At 37.9% G+C, this 12,857-nt stretch overlaps 1 protein-coding gene and 1 pseudogene across 1 annotated transcript in view; both read right to left on the reverse strand.

Annotated features, from left to right (window-relative positions):
• The window catches only part of COL11A1 (collagen type XI alpha 1 chain), a 208,150-nt gene extending 199,169 nt beyond the window's left edge, over positions 1-8,981 (reverse strand). Inside the window, exon 1 of the mRNA XM_036823722.1 lies at positions 8,533-8,981. Within this exon, the coding sequence (XP_036679617.1) occupies positions 8,533-8,638 (106 nt within the window). The 5' untranslated portion in view covers positions 8,639-8,981. The remainder of the gene's footprint in view (positions 1-8,532) is intronic.
• On the reverse strand, positions 779-1,357 carry LOC118900500 (annotated as a pseudogene).
• Positions 8,982-12,857: the final 3,876 nt, after the last annotated feature.

Genomic DNA, 12,857 nt, shown 5'->3' on the forward strand with positions numbered 1-12,857 from the left:
AAAGATGGTACTTCCTAATATAATAATTACATGTGTAATATGCAAACTGCTCTCTAAAAGAACTAGTTTAGTAAAATAATCATAAAGCAATAAATGTAGATAGGCTACTCTTCCTAATAGTCATTAAGCAAAATCAGACAATCCTTAATAGGATGCAAAACTGAAATAAAGGTTTCAAAAATGAATATATGAGAGGAAATTTCCCAATTATTACTTTTACTTATTACAAATTGAAATCATGTAGACAAATGAAATGATGATTTATGTTGCTGTCAAAGCAAAAACACAACTTCATATGGTATTTTTCTCGATCAGATTCCTATGTTAAAGCAAACTACAGTTTTAGAGGTAATATGGTCAATCAAGAGCTTCAAATATTTAAAGATATCTTTGGAGAGAATGTGCAAAACTATTTTCCAGATGAAGAAAGCCAGAAAGAAGTCGCAACTCATTCACTTTCAGAGAATGAGTAAAAAACAGGGGGGAGGCGAGATCTAATTACTGCTAACAACATGACATGAGGAGGTCACTTCACACCACTCCAAGTTAACTAGATTTTAACCTTGTTCCAGTCTGCTGAGCAAAGTCAGAAGATAATTAGTAATCTAAATAGTGACTATATCATATCCTGTGCATTCTGGCATGTTGGTAGACACCAGGGGAAGAAATAAAACTAAATCACAGTCATTACCCTCCAGCAACTCCTAGAGAAAGGCTAACATATAAATGAGAAATTTTTAGAATAATTATAATGTGTGTGTGCATGTTTGTTTGTTTGTTTGCAAACCATGTATCTTTCAGTTACATTCTTCCAGTTGATTACATTCCAAACAGCTTTTAGATAATCAGATCTGACACTTTTACACTGAAGGTAGTAAGCATACTACCATACCAATCTCCCAAAGTGGAAAAGACCTGTTGTTCCTTGTAATGGATCCTGATTAGAACAGGCAGCAATTTGTAAGTGTCCTTGTAATTTAATGAAACCAGGCCAACCCCAATCTGAACCTTGAATGCCAAGAGATACAGCTGTCAACTTCTCCTTCAATCAGTCAAAGGAAATAAAGTAACATTTACTAGCTTCCATCCACTCCCCTTTGGGTTCTCCACCATCATTAGGGCTTAAGTTTGTCCCTAAAATGGGAAGGGTGACAGGTCCTCCAACACTGAACTTTAGTGCAGGCTGAAGAGCTACCTGAATTATAACATCATCTTTAATGAGAGTCTCTTTATATTTTTCCTTGGTGGCATTCAAGTTATTCACACAATTTACATGATATTCACTGTGGTGCAGCTGCATGATTTGTGCATTAATGTTAGGCCCCAGGGCACCATAATCATAAGCAAAGTCACGAAGGCTGTGTAAAAACATTAAGAATACACAGTAAACATGGGCAAGTGATCAAAAGCAAGGTCTCTGGAGCATGATTGCCTGGGTTCAGATCCCAGGTCTATCACATAGTAGTTGTATGGTCTTAAGCAAGATAATTAACTTCTCTGTTTTTCAATTTCCTTATGGGTAAAATGGAGATTTTAGTATTAGCTTACTTCCAGGACAATTGTCAGAATGAAATGATATTTTATACAAAAAAGTGCTTACAACAGGACCTGGTACATAATGGGCATGCATTCAGCGTGAGAGCTTGTTATTATATCTGCCTGGAGTACGAAGCTTGAGCTAAATCTTGAAGTATGAGAAGGCATCTGCGAGATGGATGAGAAGGAAACATACATTCCAGGTAAAAAGAACAGTGTGTTCAAAGATAGGGGAGAATATGGGCAAGAGGTTCAACATGCCTGAAGTGCAGGGTGAATGGGAGTGGGGTGGCAGCAGGTGGGAAAAGGCTGATCCTGAGCCTGGATGTACAGAAGGGCCACATCCTGAAGGGCACTCTACACCACGCTAGGCCATTTGGACAATAATTTTTGTCTTCAAAACCAGTGAAGTATTTTGAAGATTCATCAGCATTCAAAGAGTGACAGCAAGTAGTAGGTTGTCCTCCACAGTTAGTCTAAAAAGAGAATTAAGGGCAAACACCACTCTAATATTTATGGTTCTTTCTCAGCAGAGCTATCCAAGAGCACAAAGTAGGAAAGTGCGCTAGAGCTTCTCATTAGTTTTGTCAGGAATTGCAGCTACTGCTCTTTCTGGCAGGCATCCTTTTGGGAAGTTGTTTGTGAAAATCTGAGTGAGGAAGGAAAACCAACCACCTCATACCATCTAAGGTTCGCTCGTTTAAGCCCGGATGTGAGTTTACCAGTCAGACAGAGGAAGGAAGCTTCCACTGACACCCTATGCGCTCAAGTTCTATGAATAGGGACCTTCATTTGCCTGTACAGTACAGGGCCATTCAAGAGCAATTAAATTTGGTTAAAATAAGAAAGAAATGCTTTTTAAGGAAAAAAAAGAAGGTTTGAGGGAATTGCAAAAGTTGATTGTGCTAAAGCACTTTTACACAGGTTTGTTTTAGTTCTCAATTGTCAAGTCGTATTTAAGCTGGTCTCTTACTCTGAAATATGATAACCTTTCTTTTCTCTGAGTTCTTTCTCCTAAATTAATAGCACTGTCTCTAATTCCATGCACAGCAAGCAAAGAGTTTATTTTACCAGATAACAGTAGGTCTGGTGATCAGCCAATGTCTAAAGAACCACTAGCCAAGTCAGTAGTAAGCCAAAGACTGCAACTGATAGATACTACTCACTAAATCACTTTAAAATTGACTTTCATCTTCTCTACCAGATAGTATTATTCATGTTGAGTTCTGACACTACTGAAAGTAGAAAAAAAACAAAACAAAACCCAAGATTATCTATAAAAATAAAATCATATTAGGGTTTTGAAAGGAGAAATAAATATATTAGATGCATTAGAATATAGAAGGCAGTTAAATGAAAATCAAAACCCCTTAGTTTCTGGATTAAATTGCAAAAGAAATGAGTAGAAAAAGTCAAAATTTAGGAAATTTGTTATAGTATACTTTTAGTATACCTGAAAACTGAATTTAAAATGTACTCTTCAGTGAGACAACTTAGGGAGCGCTGCAACTTTTTATAGCACCTGTGCATACCTCTCTTTCTTCTTTGCTAAGGAACAAAACTTCAACAGACAAAAGAAAGTTTGGTTTCCTCTCACCACACCCAGCTCAGGTCACATTTCCCCACTATTAAACGAAGGAAGTGGAGTAGTAAAAGCAGAAACGCAAATCAGCCCTCAGCTCCCACTCTGCAATTGCCCTGAATTCCTAATGATCACAGACCAACTGCACTTAATTATTTCTCCAAAGGTAAATGGGAAAGAAAAGTGTATTTAGGATACAATATGATTCTGGCTTTCAAATACTTAAATATCATCACTAAAAATTATATAAAATGATAGGATTGGCTCAATATTTATAAAACCCTATATTTATATAAATTGTTAGAGTTAGCCATGAGTATAAATATTAAGTTCCATAGTTTCTTCTTCAGGACCCTAAGGACATATACTGCATTTCCCAAAAGAGAGGAAAACACTTCATTTGGTTGAAATACTAGCTCTACCGTAGTGGTTGCCAGCACAACGTATCATGGTAGCCCATTAAGAGGGAGTACTTCCCTACAAATTAACTGTCCATTTACTCCTGAAGTAAAAGGTATTTATGTGATTTCAGACACTTTGACAATCTAAAAGAAAAACTTGAGTTAGAATTTGCACTACTAAGTGTTCTCTTATTTTTTGTCAAAGTTGACCACTTGTTTGGAAAAAATTATCTATTAAACAAATAACCCATATCAAGTAAAACTCAATTTATTATCTGACTTATTAATAAAAGCCAGACAATTATCTATAATATATATCACCCAATCAATCTAAAATTAACATGAAAAGCATAGAAATTTGACACTACTTGCCTTATTTGAAATAAATATATAATTTTCTTAGCTTCTTGAAAATTCGAAGCTGTACTGGGTCCTCCATTAGTAACTTTAGAGAGGATAAAAAACTATGTTCTTAATCCAGCAAGATATGTATACAAAAAATATTTTACAAACTGTTGTGCTTTCTACTTTGATACAGATAATCTTATAGAATCACATAATTAGGTATATTAACAATACAAATTACCTCTCTCTAAACTTGGGACTTTGAGGAATTTTTAAATGCTTTCTATAATTTCCTGTTTTTCTTTAAATCAGTCATTTTCGCTTAATATATCTTCTCACTAATTTAAACTCCAGCATGTACATTTAAGTAATGTTTGGTCATTCCATATTCTATAAATACATATACGTTAAGTAATAATTGTTTATTCCGTTGTCTCAGACTACTGTTATTTAAAGATATTTTTATCACTCTTGCAAATCTTCACCTTACTCATTAGAAAAACCTTGACTATTATAAGAATATTTTTTTTTGAGAAAGAGGACTCAGCTAATAAATTTTCTGTGCCTTAGTTTCCTCGTTAATAAAGTGAGAAGGTAGTATAAAGATGCAATTTTTATAAGAATTTCTATCTCAAGCATTCTCTTTAAAAAATCTAAACACCTTTTCTTCCTTTGAAAAATTTCAGCTTTTTATTACACACTCTCACCCAAGCTTGATTCAAGTCCATTCATTATCATTACATAGGTAGTGCTTCTATAAATTAACCAGAGTGAAGAGAAATTTGTCTCAGAAAAGAAGCAAAATTTTAGAAAAGAAAGGCGACTACTTAGGTTTTTTGTAAGAAATCCTATCCACAAATCTGAAAAGAGGCTCATATTTGCCTTGCTATATTTTAGTGATAACTTGAATAATGTGCTCCTTCAATTTTAGTCACAAATTGAGGCAAACACAGAAGCTAAAAATTAATTAAATAAATCATAAGCAATCATCTTATCTAGGTATATACATTTGTTTTGCAACTTCATAACTTTATTTAAAACTCTGAGAGTACCTCTTAGAGAGTGATTTTTATAAAGTCGATTCTAGTTAAGTATTAATTATAAAGTGAATTGTCACATTAAGATATTGATAAACTTAATTTCAAAACTAATAGACAATTTTGTGAAAGTGTCTATAATTAACTGAATATATATGTGCCACCTAAACTAAGGTTATCTGTATAAAAGATTCAGGAAGATGCTTCTCATAAGATACCTATTTTTCTTTATTGTTTATTACAGACTTTGTCCATTTTGATTTAAAAAACAAATAGAAAGGCAATATTAATAATCATAGAAGACATTGCATTTGTCATCAGAAGCATATCTGATCTTTTAACTGATTTCTGATTGAGTAACCACAGGGACAAACTTGATCTCTTTGCAAAGTTGGATTAGCACATACTCTGGAAGCCAGCACCATTTCACCTGCTGATCCCAGAGACTCAAAACACTCCAGCAGGGCTCCCTACCAATTGCTGACAAGCTTTGAAAGTTCTTCATAAAATTAATCAACTTTTTGCAAGGCACAGTACTGGCTCAACCACCAAAGGTTGAATACCATCTTAATTAGTGGAAAATGATTCAATTAGATATTTTTTTTCCTTCGTACTCAATTTAGCCTAACTCCTTGTAAAACCGCTTAAAACCATCTATCTTAAAACTGTCTATCTTAACACAGTCACAGGCTATAGTCACTATAAATTCCAGGTAAATCTCAGGTTCTACCTATAATAAGTAATGAATTAATTGAAAATGAAATTCATAAATTCATGAGATAAAACATTTATATTAACCATAAGCAAATATATGAATCATGAAATTGAAGTTAATGCAAATAAATATATTATAAAAAATAATGCTTACTCTTTTATGCTAAATCATAATAAATACTAAAATTTTAAATAAGTAAGTTAAAGATTACCAAGTTACAGAGTTTGGATTTGCAAAGTAAAATAATATAACTGTGTTTGTTCATAAATTTTCTTTTAATTCATTCACTCCAAGAACTTTTCTCTGTAAGATTAGATGCTTCAGGATCCTAACTACACATTTTTAGAGTACAATTTTTTATGACTCAGAACTTTTTAAGGCTTTAGTGTTTTTAATCCAACAAATACAAATTTTAGATGAAAATAGGCTGTTTTAAATTATCTTTTGGTTTAGCAACCAAATCACACCAGTGCGCCTCAGTGAAATCAATAAATTATAGTATAATGCAAGTACATAATACCTTATTTAGGAACTTATTCATTGTTACATCAATTGCAAATCTGAAGGCTAGTATGAGAGCTAGACATTGAGTTTATTTTCCCCTTGTGAGAGGATTCAGGCTAGTGTTTCCTTTTAAAGCACTAATATATAATATACTATTTCCTTTTTGAAGTTCATTAAGGGCCAAAGAATGACTACAAGAGTAGGTTTAAAATGTGTAGCTTCCCACTAAGCAATAAGCACCTAGTAACTTGGTGAAACAAATACCAAATCTTACAATATGAAGATCCAAATAACCATATAACTTTCAAGACATTTCATCAAAAATGACAAACAGAAACAACATATTATCCTTAAAGTTTGCTATTTCTCACATTAGATGGCTTTATAATAATAGAGAAGGTTCTTTTTCCACCATTTATTTGATGTGGTACTGAGATGTTTGTTTAAAAGGGTTTTAGGTATGCAGCTACATTTAAATGAAAAAATTATGCATCACACGTGTAGAAATTTGATCTTTCTGATCTCCTTAGAGCTTTAAGGAAGTCCCAGTGTGAAAATGAAACATCTTCAGTGAAATAACCCCTGAATGCCTATGATAACGTCTCTTGAGTTTATAGTGCATCTGTCTTCATTGAAGAAAGTCTTAGTTTCCACATTAAAAAAAAAAAAAAAAAAAAAGCTGCCACTATGATACTTTTTCCTATGTTTGAACAAAAGAAATAGCTGAAAAAGCTCAGAAAGAAACAGCATATCTGTTCTTCCTTAATCGAGTGTCCTTTTTCAGCATCACTGTATATACTTAGAAGGATTTTAAGAGGCCTGATTTACTAACACAGTTGCTTGAATTCCAAATAATAAATAAAACCAGCAGAGGGCAGACCTGCTGACAGAACTGACCAATCCAGCTGGTGACCAGGTACCAAAGGTAAAATACAAATTTTTGATGGATTCCACTTTCAAGACTCTACTATTTATCTTTTAAAATGTAGAAATGAATGAATCCACGTAATTAGCATAACTTACTTCAAAATTCAAATATAGTCCTAATGAGGCTCTGACTGTATTCTCCAGGAAAAGTCACAGAGGAATAATCCACCACTGCCCGCTACTCAGGAAGGTGAACATCACAAAGTGTGGGGAAGAAATACAGACCTGGTTTCGCAGAGTTCGGCCTCCGGGAGCGCTAACTCCCATTAGGGAGAACTCAGATCTTGACACCCACAGGGTCAGACTCAGGTTTCCGCTAAAGCCTGCGCATTTGGGGTTGACAGTTTCTTTCTCCCTCAGCCAATCATCGCCACCCTCCTTCTTAACCCCCCACTTCTCTGCGCACTCCTGACAAAGCTTGCTTTTTTACTCTAAGCTGTTTGGGCTCCCTTAACTCCAAAGGAGTCCTCCCGCCAGCCGTGTCTACAGCACCTAACGGACCGCTCCAGCCAGATGCCTTTGCGGGAAAGGGCGGGGGAAGGGGAGGGAGGAGGCGGTGGGGGGCGGGGGGGGAGGAGTGAAGTCGCTCTCCCTCCTTGGGTACTGACAGGGCTGCAGTCTCCCGAGCAGGTCTGGTCATTGAATATTTGGTGGTGCCACGTAGGAACTTTTCCTTACCTCTCTCCTCCCATCCCACCCCACGCCCCCTCCCCTTCCCTCCAATCCCTATTCCTCCACCCCCACCCCATTTGCTTGGCGAGTTTCATCATTCTCCAAGAGAACTGCACGTCCAACCTGCAAGAAGAAGTTGGGGGTGGGAGGGGTCACAGGAGGAGGAGGGGGCTGAATTCCCGGGAAAAATGTTCTTCCCATCTTTATCCATTTCTTATAATCTCGCACTTTTTCCTCTTAACATCTCCTCAAAATGCCACACACACACACACACACACACACACACACACACACACAGTGCTCTCAGTCTTCAAGATTCAGGCCCCCTGCTTTCTCTCATATCCCTAAAACAGCTTGAGAACTTCATCAAGGTTCATTTTATACACTTTCCCTATATTTTCTCCTCAGCTCACCTTTAAAAAAGCATTTCCATTAGTTAGAATCTGAAGAAACCAGAAGATGTGTTCAAAGGGCAGTCTAAGGACTGTTCCTCAAACAAAAGCTTTGTACAACTGCCCTTGTGTTCATGGTAATACTTTTCCTCTCTTCAAAGCCCCTGGAAAGTGGTGAAGGGCATTTCAGCAGGCTCTGTGCCTGACAGATCTTTTTTTCCTGCTACCTCTTCTCCCATTACTGTCCCGCCTACATCCATCTCTCTCTCCAGTCTTCACTTCCAACCTGATGGCAGCTACAATCTGGATTTAAGAGAATTGTTTCTTTTGGGGGGGGGGGTGTTGGAAGAAGGAAGGGGGGGAGGGGCACAGAATGAGAAAGACAGCAATCTCCCACCTCCCCAAAACCATTATTTCTTACCTCCTCTGACCTCTCTAGCCTGGAAGAGGAAAGTCAGTGCGAGAGTTGTTATGGTGAAATCCCAGAGCCACCGTTTCGTTTTCCACCTAGAGGACCACCGCTCCATCTCCGAGCCCCGCACTCACAACTGTGAACTCAACCCACGAAAACGCGACTGCAGACCAACTCCCTTCCAAGGTATCGTCGGGGGTGTTTGCTACACAGCCATTGGAGAGGGAGAGGGGGAAAAAGTCAAAGGGCTTTTTCTTTAAATTTGATGGTTTGCTTCCTTCCTGTCTCTCGCCCCCTCCTCTCCCTCTCGGTCGGCCCCGCTGGTCGGGACCCTCCGATCCGTCCTCTGCGGGGCCCTGCCTTCAGACTGAAGGCAGATGAGGGGCTTCAACCAAAAATCTGTGAGGACTGCGTGCCCCTAAAGGCTTCATGCCGTCTGTGGGCCGGACGAGAGGCTCTGGGCAGCCCCCTCCTCCGCCCACTCCCCTCCCGCGCCCCCCTTACCCCGGGCGAAACTGACAAGCCCGCTGAAGGTCAGACCCAATCACACGCCTCGCGGGCAGCCCCGAGCCCGCCCCCCTCTCCTTTGCCCAAGAATCAGGTCTCCCTGCAAGCCCAGCCCACCAACCACCCCCCTCCCCATCTCCCCACTCCTCTCCTCCCTCTTCTCCTACCCAAATCCCCGAGAAGAAATGGGAGGGAGTTACGGGGGACGCGTGCTTGGCTCCAGCACTTTGGGAATGAAAGGAATTGCAGGAGAGCCCCGGAGTCCACAGAGTTTTCAAGGAGCTTCTGTATTCAATAAAAACAGCTACTTGTCTACTTGCACCCGTCTGTTAGCCTCTCGTTCGTCGGCGGGGGAGGGGAGGAGCCCAGCGTCTGATCCGCCACACCGCTGGAGTTCTGGGCTGCCAGCCGTAACCTTATCCTTGTGCAAAAATCTGCTTCTTATAGCAGACGTGGAACCAGTGGACTCATTGCTTTGCCTGCTCCGAAAAGAATTTTTAATATTTTTTTTAAACCGAGAATTAAAAGAAAGGGATGAAGGTGAGATGGAGGGACCCAAGAGGTCAAAACCCATGATCTTATAGGGAAGCTTTCCTTCGAGGTCTGAAACTGACAGGTTTCTCTCCTGAATGTTTAAATTCTACGCTAGCTTCATTCAGAGGCTTGTCTCTTAAAGAGCTGAACTGCACACTGAGGCGGGCGGAGAAAGAAATGTATGGGAGCTGACATTAAGGGGGTGAGTAATTGAATTTTCCAGCTGATTCCGTCCTGAACCCGGATGAGGGGGCAGAGGGGGAGGAGAAAAGACAGGGAAAGCAACTCACAGAGATCTCCAAGCGTCTAGGCCCACAGCTTCTCATAAAGGGCCTCAGGAGCTGAAAATATGGTCACTCCACAGTGAAAATAATAAGAAGGGGGCAGGTTTCTAAATTCCTTCTACTTACCGCTCCTCAAAGTAATCCGCTTAAACCTGGAGTATAGATTCTCTGATCATTTTTTCCACGTTTAAATTATTACTTCTTATTGGCTCCTTTTTGTTCCTTAATATTTCTTAAGATGTCTCTCAAAAATTTTCTGGAACAGAGCCAAACAAGGTGCCAGCATACATTAGGCATTCAATAGAGATGTGTTGAGTGAATGAATACATTTTCCTGTTGGTAAAGACTGTAAGCTTTGGCCAGGACCTATGCTGAGTATTTAAGATATTTCAAGGCTTAAGGATCCTCAACTAAGTTTATGAGGCGCATATGTCCACTAATTTTTAGAAATCTAATTTTCTATTAGTTACCAAAATATACCTCATGACCCGTGAGATTAATCAGATTTTCTAGCTATGTGGTTTAAGAGTTGGAAGGAAGGTGTTCAGAGACTATACTGAGGCCCAAGATGGAACTGTATAAGGACATGTATAAGAGGCATGTAAAATGAGGAAAGCAACTAAAAAATACTTTCAACAAGACTGTCACTCTCTGTGACAAAGCACCATTCCCACATCAAGAAATTTACCTCTTAGATAATACGTAAAAAAATACTTTGTATTAATAATGTTGCTGGCGGAATGTTTGAGATGCCTTATATCAGCTGCAGAGAAATATCACCAACTAGTTTTTCTGATTATAACCTCAAATTGTTAATATAATTTAATAAAATAATTAAATATCATACTGTGTTTGAATGTGAAATGTATAATTATAAATTAAGAACCTTAAGGTAAAAATATACCTAAATTTATCACCTTCATTATCCTTCATCTTCTCAAAGTGAAATATTTGTATGAATTTTCAGTTAACACATTTTTCTGAAATCTGAATTTTTTTGTCCAATTCTTGGTATATTTTTAAACTTATTTTCTAGGTCTTCTCTTTAATGTAAAACAGTGAAATGAATACAAAGTTTAGAAACACATTATTTATGAAGCTGCCAGAATCCTAAATCAACTCAAGAGCTAGAGAGAGTTACAGTGCTTGCAGTAACATGTAGAAATGGTATTCCGAACTGTTTCTCAATAACTCTCCTGATTTATAGAGAATTCCATGGCCTGATACCGTTCTAGGAGGTGAGAAATGTTGCAGTCAGTCTAGCAAGCCCCACCTTCTGGTCACATCTCAGGCCTTCTCAGTGCGGTGAATGGGTCCTTTCAGGCAAAGTGGCTTGGGTGAATAGAGTTATTACTACCTTATGCTCTCTGTATTCTGTGGTCTGAATTCTTCTGGCCACTGCCCAGAGAGGCATAACCTGGGTCTGAATTAATGCTCTGGAAAGAAATATAGTGGATTCATAGTAAGGAATAGTTAATTATGCCTAACCCCTCTAGCCTATAGCTAGCTGCCAGGTTAAGAACCTCCTAGGAACTTGCCCATGGATTTGCAGGAGGTGGAGTCAACAGGAGGAAGTATAATGCTAAATAGTATAGTGCGTAGAGGGAAGCTAGAAGAGACCCACCTCACTACCTTCAACTTCACAGGGGATGACTTCCAGGGATGTTGTTTCCTAGGCCATCTTTCAGCCAGTCTTTGCTAACTGTTATATAGAGCTTCAAAAATGTAATAGAATGTGACAATTTTCTTGACATATGTCTTTTATTTGGAGCACAATTAGCTGTAGGACATTTCCTATCTTGTTATATTTATTCAGCTTTGTAGAATTTGCTTTCATCGCAAGTCTTTCAAAAACAAGATGAAAACAGTTTAGAGAAAAAATAGTCACATCCTTTGTAGCAGTATTTTAGATTGACCACTTGTTCATATTGGCTTGTCTGGGAAACTTAGAGTGTAATTTGATAATTGATTAGAGGTCATATTAGGGGAACTTAAATGTTCTAGACAATCTTCAGAGTTCACAGAGCTTTATTAAACATTGTGTAATGCTCATAACTCTCCCTTAATATTGTCAAAAATCCCTAGGAATGAGGGGATGCAGATTCAGAAGCAATGTTTTAAATATTGAGACCTCAATAACCAAACTGGAACTAAAGAAACCTTGTCCATAGCTGGATGTCCCTAATGCAAACAGTAATAGAGTACTTGAGGTAGAGGGAACTCTACACTAAGACTTAAATTACTACAGGTAGAATTAGATGAAAGAAGTAGATTTTTGAAAAGATGCATCATCTTTGAAATGATTTGGTATTCACAACAGAGAGAGAGGGAGAAAGAGAGAGAGAGAGAAGATATATATATGAACATTTTCTCCAAATACTGTGCAATAACTAAAACAATCAAATTTGACTTATTGAATGAGAAATTATTATGGGGGTGGGAAACTCTTGCACATATCAGAAATACTTAAAATGTTTAAAAGAAAATTGCTGTTGAATGTAATCCCTCTCTTACTGTGCCTAATAGTTTGTCTTTCTTGCCCTTTTCTGAACTTTAGGTCAATTATTTTAAGAAAGAAATGACTAAGCAGTTTGACATTTATTTTACAGCTTTTTTTTTTTTCTAATACATGAGTGGCTAAAAATTATTTTCTGTTTTAAAGTGGAGTTAGTCCCTCTTACCTCACAGATGGACCATTGTATTATAGAAAGTGGGGAGGTGGGGAAGGGATAGAGAAGTTTATTTTCATAGTCAGTCTAGCTCACAATTACCCCACAGTGATGATTAGGTATTTATCTGCACCTTTACTGTGAAATAACATACAGAACTTGAGAGGAATCTAAATTTAGCACAATTTTTATGATAAAACAATCTTCAGATGAAAAGTTTGGTCTGTTAGGGTGTTGAAGGAGTCAACTCAGAGATGAAAGACCCATGCTGTTTAAAAGAACTTAAAGTAAAATCAAATCTAAATGAACCCCAAACAAGCAAGACCTATTGCCTTATACA

Source organism: Balaenoptera musculus, chromosome 1 (assembly GCF_009873245.2).
Source record: "Balaenoptera musculus isolate JJ_BM4_2016_0621 chromosome 1, mBalMus1.pri.v3, whole genome shotgun sequence".
Lineage (NCBI taxonomy): Eukaryota > Metazoa > Chordata > Mammalia > Artiodactyla > Balaenopteridae > Balaenoptera > Balaenoptera musculus.